At 39.8% G+C, this 15991-nt stretch overlaps 1 protein-coding gene across 3 annotated transcripts in view; it reads left to right on the top strand.

Annotated features, from left to right (window-relative positions):
• LOC137349171 (enhancer of polycomb homolog 1-like) overlaps positions 1–1835 on the top strand; it is a 271229-nt gene extending 269394 nt beyond the window's left edge. For all 3 annotated transcript variants that reach the window (XM_068014602.1, XM_068014589.1, XM_068014592.1), the window contains one exon: positions 183–1835. In XM_068014602.1, the coding sequence (XP_067870703.1) occupies positions 183–255 (73 nt within the window). In that variant the 3' untranslated portion in view covers positions 256–1835. The remainder of the gene's footprint in view (positions 1–182) is intronic.
• The last annotated feature ends 14156 nt before the right edge of the window (positions 1836–15991 follow it).

The following is a 15991-nucleotide window of genomic DNA, read 5'->3' as shown; positions in this document are numbered from 1 at the left end:
GGAAGTTTTTTTTAATTGAACAATTGCTAGAGACCTCAACTGATTCATTACATAACATCTCCTTAAATTTGGTTACTGTAAACGTCAATGTAATCCATTGCTGCTGTGTATTTAGACATGTTCTAAATATGAAAAATTATCACAGATCAGTGACTGACAGTTTATTTCTCTCTCTTCTCCAGGGAAAACCATGACACAGAAAAGCCAGCATTAAACAGTATAACAGACAATACAGTGGCAATGGAAGTAACGTAGTGTCCACAAAGACAGCTGCAGCCTTGGGAACTCATTTAGGTGCTATGCATCAATAGCGTTTGTGAATGCAAGGGATGGTGGAATGCAGCACATTGCGTTTCCATGGCAGCTCTGGGGACTTGATGGCAATGCACATCTCATGCTTTTTTTGTTACTGTTAATAGGAATTGACATCTGTAAATTATGATACAGCAATTATCTGTACAGTACTGCATATTTGTAATACACTTGTATATATGTTACTTGAATACTGAACTGTTCATTTGTGATGCTTTGCACTTGAAAAAAAAAACAAAATTGCAACCAGTAAGAGTGTGAGATGTGAGAGATCTATAGAGATGAAGTGTCATCACATCATGTGCATGGTGCGGAACCTGCTGTTTTATCTATTTATTGTGCTGTGTTTACAGTTTTGTACACTGTACCTTCATTGGTTCCTGTGCTGTAGTAAATGTGTTAGGTAGCTGTGGACTCCTTGGTATTTTGTATATGGTGAACATACTTGGTTCCCCTCTGGGTCCCTGAGTTTCTGTGTATCATGTAAAAATGGTGACATACATACAGATTTGAAAATTAAGGCATCAGTTTGTAAATGGGGATGGAACTACTTCATGGAGACATAGGGATCTTCCACTTATATTTGTTCTAACGCAAGTAACAAGCTGGAAATGAAGTCACACTTTTTTCAGAAGCAGAGACGCTTCTGCACAATTATTTTAGCACTAATTTTCTATGCTGCTTAGATTTTTTTGCTCATTTGAGTTTAAACAAATTGGACCTCCTTCAAAACAAATCTGAGCTGTATCAGATAGTTTCCCGAGCTTTTTTTCATTGTTCATTCATCATTCAGTTATTTTTGTATCTGTTCAAGTTGTAATTTTCTTGTTGATTTTGTGCTCCTGTACACACAGACTTCATTCTTCACTTGTTCACATGAAAAAGAGAAGAAACAACAAGGAGATAAGGGAGATGAATGCAGTAGTTGCTGTACGTGTATCATCATTCCAGTTTCTGAAACAGCCAGCTTTTACTTTCAGATTCTTGTGAAGGCTTTAAGGCCAGAACCACGATATTGGGTGCCTTCCTTTGGAAATAATAGACCTCTCTTCTGTGAAGAGATTGGTACTTAACAGACTACTACTAGTGCTTTGTCAGTACCTGAGTCTGAATGCCCAGTCCAATGGCATATTTATCCTCAAGGTTTTTAATCCCACCTGGAATTGTGACAGAACTCTCACAAAATAAACCCAGGGCATTATATGTTGACCAACAGCTGTGTTTTTTTTTAAATTTTGTATCGTGTGTTGGAGTTATTTTTCTTGCTACATTAGAAAGAAAAGTAATATGTGTATTTACAGTATTTTGTAATTGAAGCATTATGAAATGTGAGCTCTCACCATTTTACCATGCTGGTAAGTTAGATTTAAAAAAAAATCTGGGGGGAAATTATGTGGCTGGTAATGCATTGAGGAGGTAACTTATTGGACCACTTCATAAATAACTTAAGTTTATAGCATACATCTTTTTCAAGACCTAATGCTTATATTGAAAAAAGTAAATTGATCCTTGTTTGAATTTCAGTAATTACTTTGTTCTGATTATTTTCATTTTACTACTTTATTGAATTGCACAATTAGATCATTGGAAAATAATTGCCTCTTAGTCATTACTTTTATGTTTGACCATTGTGGTAATAGCAATATTCTTCCTCATCTGTGAAGCTTCCACATACAAATAGGATATTGCTTTCTTGACTGTGTCCCTTTAACTATCTTGTGCCATGTTGCCTCTACCTTGGCCAGGTGATTTGCATAAATAAATATATAAGTACTTCCCCTTACCCATTAGCAGAAACAGTTCTATTGTTCTGATAGTCAGTTCTTCAGCATCGTTCTTTGTACATTTGATAGTTTTGGAAACGATTTTGAAAATTATCTATTTAAATAATTTGCTCCCCTATCAATATCAAATTTTCAATAATTATTTGTTGCCTCTCAGTATTAGTTCATCAAATTGGCTTTGCTCCAGTTGACTTCACCCCACTTGGATATTTATTGCAGATGGTTGATGCTGACTTCTAGTTTTAAAATTAGTTTTGATTACCAGTGATCATGGGGAAGGATCTCCTGTCTTCCAAAATTGCTTGACTTTCAGAAGTGTCAGATCTGCTCCAAATTTGCCAGTGTAGTATACTTAACCATCAAGTGAAGAGGATGGTTATCATAGCCACAAGCATATTCCTTTCTCCTCTGGGCACATAGACCACCCCACCCCCACTTGTTCTAGTTGTACCAAAATCTGAACAATTGCTTCTAACTGCCTGTTTTAGTTCAAATCAGTAACAAGAAATGGATCTAAACAGTAAAATCTGCATTGATCTAATAGATAAAGCAAGGCGTCAACTAAGTTCACAAGTAACTTTTTAAATTATGATAGAATGATACTGCATGGAAGGAGGCCATTTGACCCCATTGTGTCAGTGCCGGCTCTTTGAAATAGCTATCCAGGTAGTCCCGCCCCTGCTTTTTTTCCAGCAATTTTTTTTCCAGGTATTTATCCAATTCCTTTTTGAAAGTTGTTGATCAGATTATGTTAACTTGTATTAAAAAAAAGTTTTCCTCCTGTCGCTTCTGCTTCTTTGCCAATTACCTTAAATCTATCTCCTCTGGTTACTGACCCTTCTGCCATTGGAAATAGTTTCTACTTTATCAAAACTCGTCAAGATTTTGAATGTCTCTTTCAAATTTCCCCTTGACCTCTGTGATCTAAGGACAATAACCCCAGTTTCTCTAGACTTGCCACCTAACTGAAGTCTTTCATCCCTGGTGCCATTCTAGTGAATTTCCTCTACAGTCGCTAAGGCCTTGATGTCCTTCCTATAGTGTGGTGCCCAGAATTGGCCACAGTCCTCCAGCTGGGGCCTAACCATTGTTTTGTAACGTCTTAGCATAAAGTCCTTGCTTTTGTACTCTATTCCTGTATTCATAAAGGCAAGGATCCTGTATGTCTTTTTAACAGCCTTCTCAACTTAACCTGTCACCTTCAAAGATTTATGTACATACATGCCTCGGTGTCTCTGTTCCTGCATCCCCTTTAAAATTGTATCATTTATATTACCTTTTGTTCTTACCAAAGTGAATCTCTTCTCACTTCTGTATTAAATTTTATCTGCCATGTGTCTGCCCATTTCACCATTCTGTCTGCCTGAAATCTGTTACTATTCCCCTTACTCTTTACTACATTTGAGATTTGTGTCATCTGCAAACTTTGACATTATGCCATGTGTACGCAAGTCCAGATCATTAACATCTATCAAAGAGGAGTGGTCCCAATACTGACCCCTGGGGGACACCAACTGCACGTTCCCTCCAGCCTGAAAAGCACCTGTTCACCACTACTCTCTGCTTGCTGTCTCTTAGTCAATTTCATAGCCATGCAGCCATTGCCCCATTTATCCTACAGGCTTCGATTTTGTTAAATGTGTTATGTGGTACTTTATCAAACGCCTTTTGAAAGTCCATGTATACAACACCAGCCGCACTATGCTCATTCACCTTTGTAACTTAATCAAAGAACTCGTTAATTATGAACAATTTGACTTTAAATTAATCTGTGCTGGCTTCCATTTATTTGCCCATATTTTTCCAAGTGACAATTTTGTCTCCAATTAATGTGTCTCAAAGTTTCCCACCACCGATGGACTGATGTTGGATTTATCCCTCCTTTTTTGAACAGGGGTGTAACAATTGCAATCCTCCAGTTGTCTGGCACTACTGCCATATCTAATGGGGATTCAAAGATTGTCGCCAGAGCCCCTGCAATTTTCAACCTTGCTTTCATAAACAACCATCTGGTCTGGATGATTTTTCTACTTTGACATTGCCAACCTTTAAGCATTTTTTTTTTATCCTACCCAATTTCTCTACTATCTCATCCTTCAATGTGACATTGGCAGCATCCTCTTAGTGAAGACAAATGTAAAGTTCTGTTAGTACCTCTGCCACCATGTGATGTTGGTCCCTAATTGACCCCACCCTTCCTTTGACTTTTTTTACTATAAAAGACCTTGGGTTCCCTTTTATGTTCCTGCTTGGCTATTTTCCAACTCTTTTTGTCCCCCTCGTTCCTTTTTAGTTCTCCCCTGTACTTCATGCATTCAGCTTGGCTCTCTACGAAATTGTAAGTAAGCGTAAGCTTACTTTCTCTGTTTCATTTTAACATCTAAAGTCATTCAGGAAGCTCCAGCTTTGAATGTCCTTTAGGGAATGTGTCTAGTCTGTACTGAACTATCTCCTCTTTTGAAGGCCTTCCATTGCTTATTTACTGTTTTGCCTGCCAGTCTTTGATTCCAATCCAGCTGGGCCAGATTTCTCTTTTAAAGAGAAATTAGCCGCCCTCCAGCTGAAAAATTTTCACATTTTGATTTTTTTCCTTTCTATACGGATTCTAAGCCTAATATTGTGATCACTGTTTCACAAATGCTTTCTCACTGAAATATAATCCACTTGCCCCACAATTCCCAAGAACTAGATCTGCAGCAGCTTCCTTCCTCATTGGGTTGGAAGCGTTGATCAAGAAAGTTCTCTTGTACACATTTATGGAATTCCTCCCCCTCTTTGCCCTTTACACTGTTTTTGTCAATTCATATTTGGAATAATCCACGTCCCACATTATCACTACAGTTCTTGTATCTTTCTGCAGTTTACCTGCAAAGTTTTTCCACTATTTGGTGACCTGTAGTATAAGCCCAGCAGTATGATGGCTTCTCTATTCGTTAATGCTAACCAGAGATTGTGTTTTAATGCTGAAGTGCATCATCCCTTTCTAGTGCTATTACTGCATCTTAGATCAATATGCCCCGTCCCCCCCTTTTTTTCCTGCCTATCCTTCCTGAAAATATTCCGGGCTACAGTGTAAAGCGTCCATTCCTTCCCTTGTTTGAGCTAGGTCTCCAGTATTGCCACTGTATCATAATCCTATGTGGCAACTTGTGCCTGCAGCTCACCAAAATTATTTACTACATTATGGACATTTATGTATATGCATTCTTAAACCCTTCCTAGTGTGCCTTGCATTTCTCATGTATCTGAACCCTCCTACTTCGGAACTACTCTTTATTCTAATACTGCTCGTCCCTTCCAGTCTTCTGTGTGCCTTGTATCTCCTCTCCTATAGTTCATCCCGGTAACACCTGTCAAATTAACTTAAACCCTTGCCCATAACACTAGTTAACTTCCAGTGAGGACATTGGTCTCAACCTTGTTGAGGTGTAATCCATCCATATTATATAGGTGCCTCCTGCCCCAGGAATCTGAAGCCCTCCTTCCTGCACAATTTCTCCGTCCATGCATTAACCTATCTTATCTTACTACTATACTCAGTAGCAGGTGGCACTGGGAGTAATTACCTTTTCAAGATCCTGCTCTTTAACTTCCTCCCCAGCTCTTAAAACTGTCATTGCCTTTTTCTATCTGTCATTGGTTCTAGCATTCAGCATAGCTTCTGCCTGTTCCCTTCCTTCTCTCACTCCAGACCAAAATGTTCTGCCTATCTCCACAGTGATGTCCTTTACCTTGACTCCAGAGAGGCAACACCATGCAAGATTTGTGCTGGTGGTTGCAGCAATGCCTGTGTATCCCAACTATTGAATTCCCTGTGACCACTCAGTTACTACACTTGCATCTGCCCCTGCCCCAATGCACTCACTTGACCCACAGTTCTCTAGAGACTCTCCCATTAGGTGTTGCCTATAGTACTGAAAAATGGTTTGAGTACCATACACCCGGAGGATACCTGCTCTGCCTGCCTCATCCTTCTCTGTTGCATGGCCACCTACTTATTCTCTGGGCCACAGTAGCTGAGGGGTGACCACCTCCTAGCATGTCTCCTCCAGGAACCTTTTAGCCTCCCATATGTTCTGCAGTGTCTCCTGAGCTTGAGCCCGAGCAACTGGAGGCAGTTTCTGCGCATGCAATTACCCAAGATATGCTCCTTTTCCTGGAGTTCCCAGCTATTGCAGGCAATGTCAGCTATTCTACCATTTTGCTTATCCTTCCCCCTTCTGTCAAATTCCTGTTGTCACTCTTTAGTGAGCCTCTCAGTGTAGCAGATTCACCTAATACTGTGATCATAGATTATATGTGAGAAATCCATATTTTTGGATGGAGTAATGTGGTCCATTAGGTTTAGGTGAAGAAAATCTGCTCTCGATACTCGCATGATTTTTTACTCTGTGCAATGTCTGCATCACTGTTAAGCTGTGATTACACCTTTGGGTAAAATAGCCTAGATTTTCAAAATATTACCCTTTTTCCCCAATATGGATATCTATAAAGTAGTGAAGGAGACTATCAAGCAGCTTCAGAGGTATCCACTACCCAGTTAGTTTTCATATTCAAATAGGGTAGTAATCTGCAAGGTGAAATTTCCATTACCTTAAAGGAATGCAAGAGTTTGAATTTTGGGGGGCAGAATGTTTGAATATGCAGGAACCATTACAAAGCCAGCTAATATCGGGCACACTTGTGAAATTTGAGTACTGCTGTCCAGGTGCCAGCTGGTTAGCCAATGTATAATGTAAAATAATGACCATTATTTAGACAGTGACACTACTGCAATAGCTAAATATCTGTAACACTGCTGGAAGAACAGTGACCAAGGATGTGGAATTCAGAATTACTGGTTTGAAGTGCTTGGCTTCTTACTGACCCCCAAAGATGTGAGGAATTACTTTCATAGAAAGAGGCTGTAAAGCAAGTTTAATGGTGCATATGACATGTTGCACGCTATTAATCCCTGAGGGCCATTCTAATAGAAGTTCCACACAACAGATCAATACCTGATGCAAAGTACACTTAACAAAGCAGTACAGGATTCCAAAGGTGCTCTGACTTCAATTCAGTTAACAGATGTCAGGGCAAATGTAGAAACTATTCTGTGCAATTGAACTTCATGCTTGTAGATTCTCTGGTGCGGGTTGTGGTAAGTATTAAGATTACACTGATACTTGGGTGATGAAAATGATCAATGCTTTGGCATAGAAATTTGTGCCCATGAGTTCTAGAAAAGTACTAATGCTAGGAAATTTCAGCTTTTGTCCCTGTTACCTTGTGAAGAACAACATCCAAATTTTAGCTCAGATTTTAGGGTATTGAGCAGCTCTCGTAAAGGAACTTTTCCACAAGGTTATTCAAGTAGTCAATCCAAGGAAAAAATTTGTAGACTTCAAAGGTGTTTGTACAGAAATGTGACCTCCAGCAGAAAATACCTAGAATTCAGTGCAGAAGGGGACCATAGTCAATGCACCAATTTATGTCAGTACTTGTGCTGTCCAATCAGCTGCATGAGTAATCTCAGCTGGCTTCAGACTATGGACCTGCATAGCTATCATTGTGACCTCAAGACAAAGGCAACAGGTCAGGTTCTGAACTCAGGACAAAACTTTATCCTGAGTAGCAAAATTCTATTTTAAACAAAAATTGTATCTATATATGGCCTTTATCTTAGAAAAATGCCCTACAGTAATGATGAAATATTGTCACAGGACCAAAGGAGGAGATATTGGGGTTAAATAAGTGAGTTTTAAGGAGTGTCTTAAAGGCAGAGATGGGGAGTTTGGAAAGTGAATTTCAGGGGTTGGGAATGCAGAGTTCAAGGGAAGTTATAGACCTGGAAAGGTTACAGAGAATGGAAGGGGTGAGACCTTGGAGGGGTTTGAGCAGGAAAATAAGTTATTTTAAGTTTGATGCATTGGAGTCCACAAGTCAATGAGCACAAGGGTGATGGATGGATTCAGTGTTTACCCTCAGAGTTTTAGATGACAAATATATGGAAGGTGGAGAATGAGAGATTGCCAAGGTGAGCATCGGAATAGTCAAGTCTGGAGGTGACAACATCATGGATGAGGGTTTTGGCCACAGATGGGCTTGGGCAAAGACATTGGTATTAGTGATGGAGAGAATTATAGCTTTGCAAGCTCTGCTGAGGTTGTGAACAGTTTGGTTCAACTTGAAACAATGGTCAAGGAATTGGTGGTGAGGGTACTGAGTTTGTGTTGCCGACTAAAGGCAAGGTAACCTGTGCAGGATCTCTAATAGGGACTTGTGTTTGTCGTGCTAGAACTGGTCACTACATGGTATGCTTTCCTTCCGCCACCCAGGATGGTTCTATAATCAACGTGCAATATTGCATATGAACCTTTAAACCTTTGCAACAAAGTCTACAAATAGTCTTGCATTGTATCTTCCTAAAGTCATCTTCAACCAACTGTGTCTCAGTGGCCAAAGCTACTGGTTTTAAGATGTGTGTTTAGTGGACAGTGGTACAATTTCCCCTCTTGTGTCTCACCTTTTTGCCTTGCCAGCTATGATCTGTCAAAAGTAAGATGATTGACCTGAAACATTAACTTTGTTTCTCTTCAAATATGCTGCCAGACCTGCTGAGTATTTCCTGCATTTTTTTTAATCTCCATTCAAAAAGCCTTTTTCAGATTGTGTGTAGTGATTCCAGTACGCTGTGTTTTTCTGCTTCTTGCTTAATTTTATTACTTTCTTGTACAGTGCTATGAGACTCTTCTAATGCAAGGCTGTAAAAATAGATGTAACTGAATTCACTCTTGTGGATGGAGTGATCACAGAAGGAGGTCTGGAATCATAAATAGCCTGATTGGCTTTATCATCCTTCCGGAGACATACTTATCCACAGTGTGATCTGTTCTGGGAGCTTTGTCTTTGGGGAGTGATGCTGTTGAAATCTCAGTGATGACCCCTCTTAGCACCTTGATAGGATAACAAACACCTTCAGCAGAAGACCAGATCTCTGTACACACTAATTGCCCTATTGGTCCAAAAAGAGGTGAACCTTATGACAATTTATAGAACAAAAGGTTAATCTACAGCAGGAACCTTCAATTAGTTACTGTTGACATGGTAGACTAAACTTCTAATGATTTCCTCGATATTTTGCAATGAACAACATTGGCCAGTATTTTGCAGTCAGTAGCAAAGGGCTGCTGCTTGCTCCTGATGTCAAAGGATGGCCACAAGGATCCAGTGATCTCTGTGTGCATTTCACCTTTCCCAATATTAATTTCATTCTTGTGTAGCTATAAGGGATCTCTGGTATCCAGCAACAGTGTTGCCAGCAAGCAGGCTAAGCAGCCAATCACATTGAAGAATTCTCTCAGACAGCAAACCAGGAAGTAACAAGCAGGTGGTATTGTTCACTTTTTATAGTTTTACAGAAAATAAAATAAAGATTGGGGTATACCCAAGGAACTAAACAAGAAACTGAAATGTTGTAAAAAAAAATTTTAAATTTCAAAATCTCTGGACTTCTTAGCATAAAAATTTGATATTTCACAAGTATAAAATGAGAGTGGTTCTACAGTATCCAACTGGGCAGATAGGACATGTGCCAGTGTTGCATCACTAGTGTCAGCTGTGGTTTAGTTGGTAGTACGCTCACTTCTGACTTGTATGACTTGGTACGACATTTAAAAACCCAGTTCCACCTCATTCAGCAAGATGTATTTTTTCCCCCCCCCAAGGGTTTTTACTGCGAGACCAGTAGTGTAAAACTGGAAGTGCACGTCAAATCAATAACTTCTAATTAACTTTCATCTGCGAGGACTTCAACAGTGCACCAGGTGATGGAGCATCAAATCACTGCCAGCAACTTCTGAATTTCCATGTTAAACATTGCATGTGCAGAGGCCAGAACATCATCAGTTTCATAAATGACTGAGTGCGGACAGTTTTGCTGCCATTGTAACTGCAAAATCTGGGCAATTGAGTTGTACAATTTGATGGTTAAGTGACAAAATCACTTTGGTGTGAGGAAAGGGCTGCTTTTCCTCTATTCCAGCTAAAATCTATTGGGAATTTTTGAGTAAATTACAGTTCTGGGGTCTGCCACGAGAACTGCAGCATAAGACTTCTATTCTTGACTCTGTCCCCAAATTCTGGGGACCACGTTCAAATAATGGATACGTGACAGAAAGACTTGCATTTATATCGTGCCTTTCATGACCACTGCTTTACAGCCATTGAAGTAGTTTTGAAGTGTGGTCATTATTATAGGAAACATGGCAATTTGCACACAGCCAGCTCCCACAAACAATGTAATAGTTACCAAATAATCTGTTTTTGTGCTGTTGACTGCGGGATAAATACTGGCCAGGACACTGGGGATAACTCCCCTGCTCTTCTTTGAAATAATGCCATGTGTTCTTTTGCAGACAGGGTCTTAGTTTAGCATTTCATCTGAAAGACAGCCCTCTGACAGTACAGCACTCCCTCAGAACTGCACTGGAGTGTTTGCCTAGATTTTTGTGTTCAAGTCCTGGAGTGGGACTTGAATCGCCAACCTTTGATGCAGAACTACCAACTAAACCACAGCTGACACTAGTGATAGGACATGTGCCAGTGTTGCATCTGCCCATTTGGATTTCAAAGCAGTATGTGTTGCTTTATTGGGGCAAAGACACTGCTCTAGCAATGTTTGTTAACATTTTCAGTTGATCTGCATATTTAAAGTGACAATTGGATCTCTCTTGGGTCAATTGTCATTTGGGCATGATATTCTAGGACTCGCATAGCTTTTTTTTATGGTTAGCATACCTGTTTCATGAAGTTGTGCTTACCACTGCCTGTACAATAGATGGAAGTGGTGAAGCCTGGTGCCTCGTCAATCCTGCTTCCAAAGTTGATGACATGGAAGACTCTGACTCTGTCAGCTACTTCACAACCTTCTGTTAAAAAGAAGCCGAGCTTTGTTTATTTGCTCAGTTTGACCATTCTAAATGAAGGAGCTAGAGGTGTTGCCAATGTCCTATGGACTTTAAACCTTAAGTAAGCTCACCATTATTCAAAAGATTAGTAAAATGATCATAAACAAACTAAGACGAATATGGGCAACCATCTAAATAAAGCCTACACGTGCATAAATCGTGAGTTTAGTTTCTTCATGCTTGGGGTACAAGCTTTTCTGTCATCGCTGGGGGTTCCTCCCATTTGATGGGACAGATGGATTTCTGGGTTTGAAACCTTGATGGTACAGATGTAGCAGCAACCTGCAAGAAGGCAATACTCATGCATTGCCTCGGAGCCCTAACGCTAGCGTCTATTTGAGCAGCTAACGAATGATGCATCTACTTTCAATAAGGCAGTAAGTGCTCTTGAGAAATACTTCGGGCCTAAGAAAAGTGATTAAACAATACTTGTTCCGCCCGCGATGCCAGAGAAATGGTGACTCATAAAACAATATGTGGCAGCATTGTGGCAGTTGGCGTCTACATGCAAATTTGGCATTCAACCATGTCTTCATCGATCTCAGCACCATTATAGAAGACCCCCATATCTCGAAGGTTACTTAGAGGAACAAACAGACTGTAGGAACTAATTCTATAAGCTCCTTAGTTTACAAGGGGGAAAATATGTTGCGTTCGACTGCTCAGTGTTTGATTGCTCTCTGCTGTGTTTGTAAGACTGCTTGCTATGCTGTCAGTCAATCCTGAGGGGGCATGGTTCCAAAAGTGAAACCAAGACAGATCCAGGCAACCATCTGAGTAAAGCCTATGCACACAGAAATTGTGACTCTAGTTTCTTTATGCTCGGGGGTACATAACATAATAGTTACACCAGTAAACATCCCTGCAATCCAGACTGAATAGTTTTCTGCCTAATTTCTAGTTAAATGAGAGCAAGACCCAGAGAATCAGAACTTTTACACTGTATGCTGGTTACTGAAATATGATAACTGCCATCAAATAAAATTTACTCTTTGCAGAAGGTGAATAGAATGATATTTCCTACACTCCTTGGTTACATAAGTTTAAGTTACTAATCAGAATACTAATCATTAAAATCTAGCTATTATAAACTGACTAACATTACAATAAACTAACATTTAACTTTATTAGAACCTGTCTTTGTAGTATGGTAAAGTGGGAAAACTTAGGAAATTGGGCACAGTATAGACAAGATGCCAAGGTAGAGGGATTCTGGGAAATCATTTCCAGTTTTAAAACGCTTACAATAAAAAGGGTGAGATCTTGAAGGTAGTCTGTGAGCAGTAGCTTCTGTGAGAATGGTATGCAGATGCATCTCCCAATGAGATAAGGAACAATGGAATGTAAAATCATCGAGATACAGAAGTGAATACAACAGGTATTACTTAATGTGAATCTGTAAGGCTAGCAATAGCCACAAAATCATTCTTAGTTGGTTAAGGAAAGCATGCTTTTAACACGAGTCTAAAGATGATTGGGGAAAGGGAGGGGTTAATTGGATTGCCAAGTTAACAGACTTTGGCTCTGTGCGGCTGAGAGAATCTTCAAACAAAGACGACGAAAGAGAGAGTGAAAGCTTGAAGACCAAAAGCTGCAAGAGAAACTAGTCGTGCGCTCTACCATCCAGCTCCTGACACAGGTAGTATAATCAGCATTAGACTGTTAATCATTGCCTTAGTTTGTGGCCATAGTTTATCTGAAAACTTAATAAACCTGTCCTAGCTTTGTCTCAATAAAGTAAGTTCACAACAAAGCTTTGTTGCCATGTCTGTTCCTGCCTTAGAAGGGGGCATAAATCCCTAAAATCTACAGCAATTAAAAATAAAGATGCCTCACCAAACACCAATTCTCACACTCTTTAGCTTAACCTTTCGAAGCTAGGCTAATCCAGCCTTTTACATAGGAACATAGGAGCAGGAGTAGGCCAATCAGCCCATAAAACCTGCTCCACCGTTCAATACAATCATAGCTGATCATCCACTGCAATGCCTTTTTCCCACACTATTGTCATAGCCACTTATGTCAATAGAATATAGACAGATTTTTGTTGCTGCTGCAGAATTAGACCATTCTGGCTGCATGAGAAAGACATCCCCCTATGAACTACCTTCTTCCCAGTCAGTCAAATGAGTGCCCAGAGCAGGTGCTTAGTCAAAGTTACTACTTGAATGGATGTGTGAGTAGGACGATCTCCAGTGTCAGTTTGGTTAAATCCGCTCTCTATCCCTCCTTCAACCTGTTCAAATGGAATTGAATGATACCCTGTATCATGCGGTGTCACAAGCAGTCATCTTTTCATAATGTATGAGATTGTACATAGTAATCTTACCACTGTATAACTAATTACAACTAATCACTACTGTGGAGACATTCCAGGCTGCTGGCCTAATGTTGAAAAATGCTGCATCTAGCTGTAACCAAATACATAAGAAATTCAACTCAGCCAATTCAAGAAAATTCCAAATTATCACACTCATACTTGGGTATTGCAGCAGAAGCAGCATATTGCTCGTTTGCAATGTTGGAAATTGTTGCATGAAAGAGCTTAAATGTACTGGAATCTGTGCAAAATGGGTTTTGCAATAACTGTTCTCTTACCACTTAGCTTTTCTGAGGAAGACCAGCAGAAGCAGAAAATTGTTGCATAAGGTTCTCATCCCACTACTCTGCTCCGCTGTAGCCCACTTCTATGTTCCCCTACCATGCCTGTGGTGCCTGCCATGCCATTGATGCTTTGAATTGATTGAAAAGAGTGTCAAAGGAAGTCTAACGTATGCTCAGATACAGCAGAGTTACCCATCTCTTATTGGAAGATCAAACCGATCTAACACCTGTATTGTACTACACTAGTTATTAAAGTCGCCTCAGCCCTCAATTGTTATGCTCCTTCCAGGTTAGCACAGGGCCGACTGCAGTGTCAGTCAATTTGTTGTCTACAAACACATGAAAACTATGAATTAATTATTTAGTAGATCAATCCTCATATTTGCTACTGACCACAAGAGCAGAATTTGAGGGCTACACAATTCTACAAGTCTGCAGTCTTACCCAAAGTCTAGGTTGTTACTGATTGCACAGATGTGTCACTTGGGCCCCTGTTAATGCCGTGGGCTAGTTTCTTTCCACAAGTACAGAATCACATCTTCTTCCCTGGCAGCTCACACAATGTGCTAGCCAAGGACAGAAAAGGGCGACCAAAAAGTTGATTAAAAAAAGAGAAAAAATAGAATGAGAATAAACTAGCCAGAAATATAAAAACATTGTAAGAGGCTACAAGCTTATAAAAAGGAGAGTAGCTAAAGTAAACATTGATCCCTTAGAGGCAGAGACAAGAGAAATTATCATGCGAATGAGGAAATGTCAGAGACATTGAACATATATTTTGAATTTTTTTCCACATCAGAAGACACAAATTACATATCAGAAATAGAGAGCAACCAAGGGGCCAATAAGACTCAGGAACTTAAAGTAATTAATTTTAGCAGAAAAGTAGTACTGGAGAAACTTAAGGGACTAAAAGCCAACAAATCCCCAGGACCTAATAGCCTACAATCTAGGGTTTTAAAAGAGGTAGCTGCAGAGATAGTGGATGCATTGGTTATGATTTTCCAAAATTCTCTAGATTCTAGAATGGTCCCAGCAGATTAGAAGTTAGCAAATGTAACACTGCTATTCAAGAAAATAGTGAGAGAGAAAACAGGGAACTACAGGCCAGTTAGCCTGACACCAGTCATTGGAAAAATGCTGTAATCTATTATTAAGGAAGTTTTAACAACGCACTTTGAAAACCATAGTATGATTAGACAAAGTCAATGTGGTTTTATGAAAGGGAACTGTGTATGATAAATTTATTAGAGTTTTTTGAGGATGTAACAAGTGGGGTAGATAAAGGGGAGCCAGTAGATGTAGTAACCTGGATTTCAAGAAGGTATTCGATAAGGTGCCACACAAAAGGTTAACATGCACAATAAAAGCTCATTGAGTTGGGGGCAATATGGATGGAAGGTTGGTTAACAGACAGGAAGCAGAAAGTAGGATAAATGGAGCATTTTCAAGTTGGCAGGCTGTAACTAGTGGAATGTCGCAAGGATCAGTGTTGGGGCCTCAACTATTTACAATCCATATTCATGATTTAGATGAAAAGACCAAGAGTAATCTATCCTAGCTTGCTGATGATACAAAGCCAGGTGGGAATGTAAGCTGAGAAGGACACAAAGAGGCTGCAAAGAGATATAAACAGGTTAAGTGAATGGGCAACAAGGTGGCAGCTGGATTCTCATGTGAAGTGTGAGGCTATTCACTTTGGTAGTAAGAATAGAAAAGCAGAATATTTTTTAAAAGGCATAAACCTTGTAAATGTTGATGCTCAGAGAGACTTGGGTGTACTCATACAAGAAATACATAATGTTAGCATGTAGGAACAGCAAGAAAATAGTATATTGGCCTTTATTGCAAATGGACTGGAGTACAAGAATAAGGAAGTCTTGCTACAAGTGTATGGGGCTTTGGAGACCACACCTGGAGTAACTGTGCGCAGTTTTGGTCTCCATATTTAAGGCAGGGATAGGCACCAACATGTTGCACCACAGACATTTGACAAAATTGACAGCCACGCACATGGGGGCAATTAATATGTATATAAAGCATACAGCCAATCTTATGCCATCAAAACACAGTCCTATTTAAAACACACTTCTCCCTATAAATAAAGTAGCTAAGCATACAAACATCAATGGCGAGCAGCACAACTGCATTAGCTGGCTAGCAAGCAAAATAGTATGCAAGCTACTTTTGTTGACAGAATAGAGCTAGCTACACCATGTCACAGGGCGGTAGATGGACCTTATTACATGACCTCTGTGGATTCATACTGTGTCAGGAGTGCAAATTCATCCAATAAACCATAAAACTCAAGGAGAGGATTGTTATTGTGGTTAATGAGGTGAG

The sequence above is a fragment of the Heterodontus francisci genome, chromosome 2 (assembly GCF_036365525.1).
Source record: "Heterodontus francisci isolate sHetFra1 chromosome 2, sHetFra1.hap1, whole genome shotgun sequence".
Taxonomy (NCBI): Eukaryota; Metazoa; Chordata; class Chondrichthyes; order Heterodontiformes; family Heterodontidae; genus Heterodontus; species Heterodontus francisci.
This window is presented reverse-complemented; position numbering and strand designations above follow the sequence as displayed.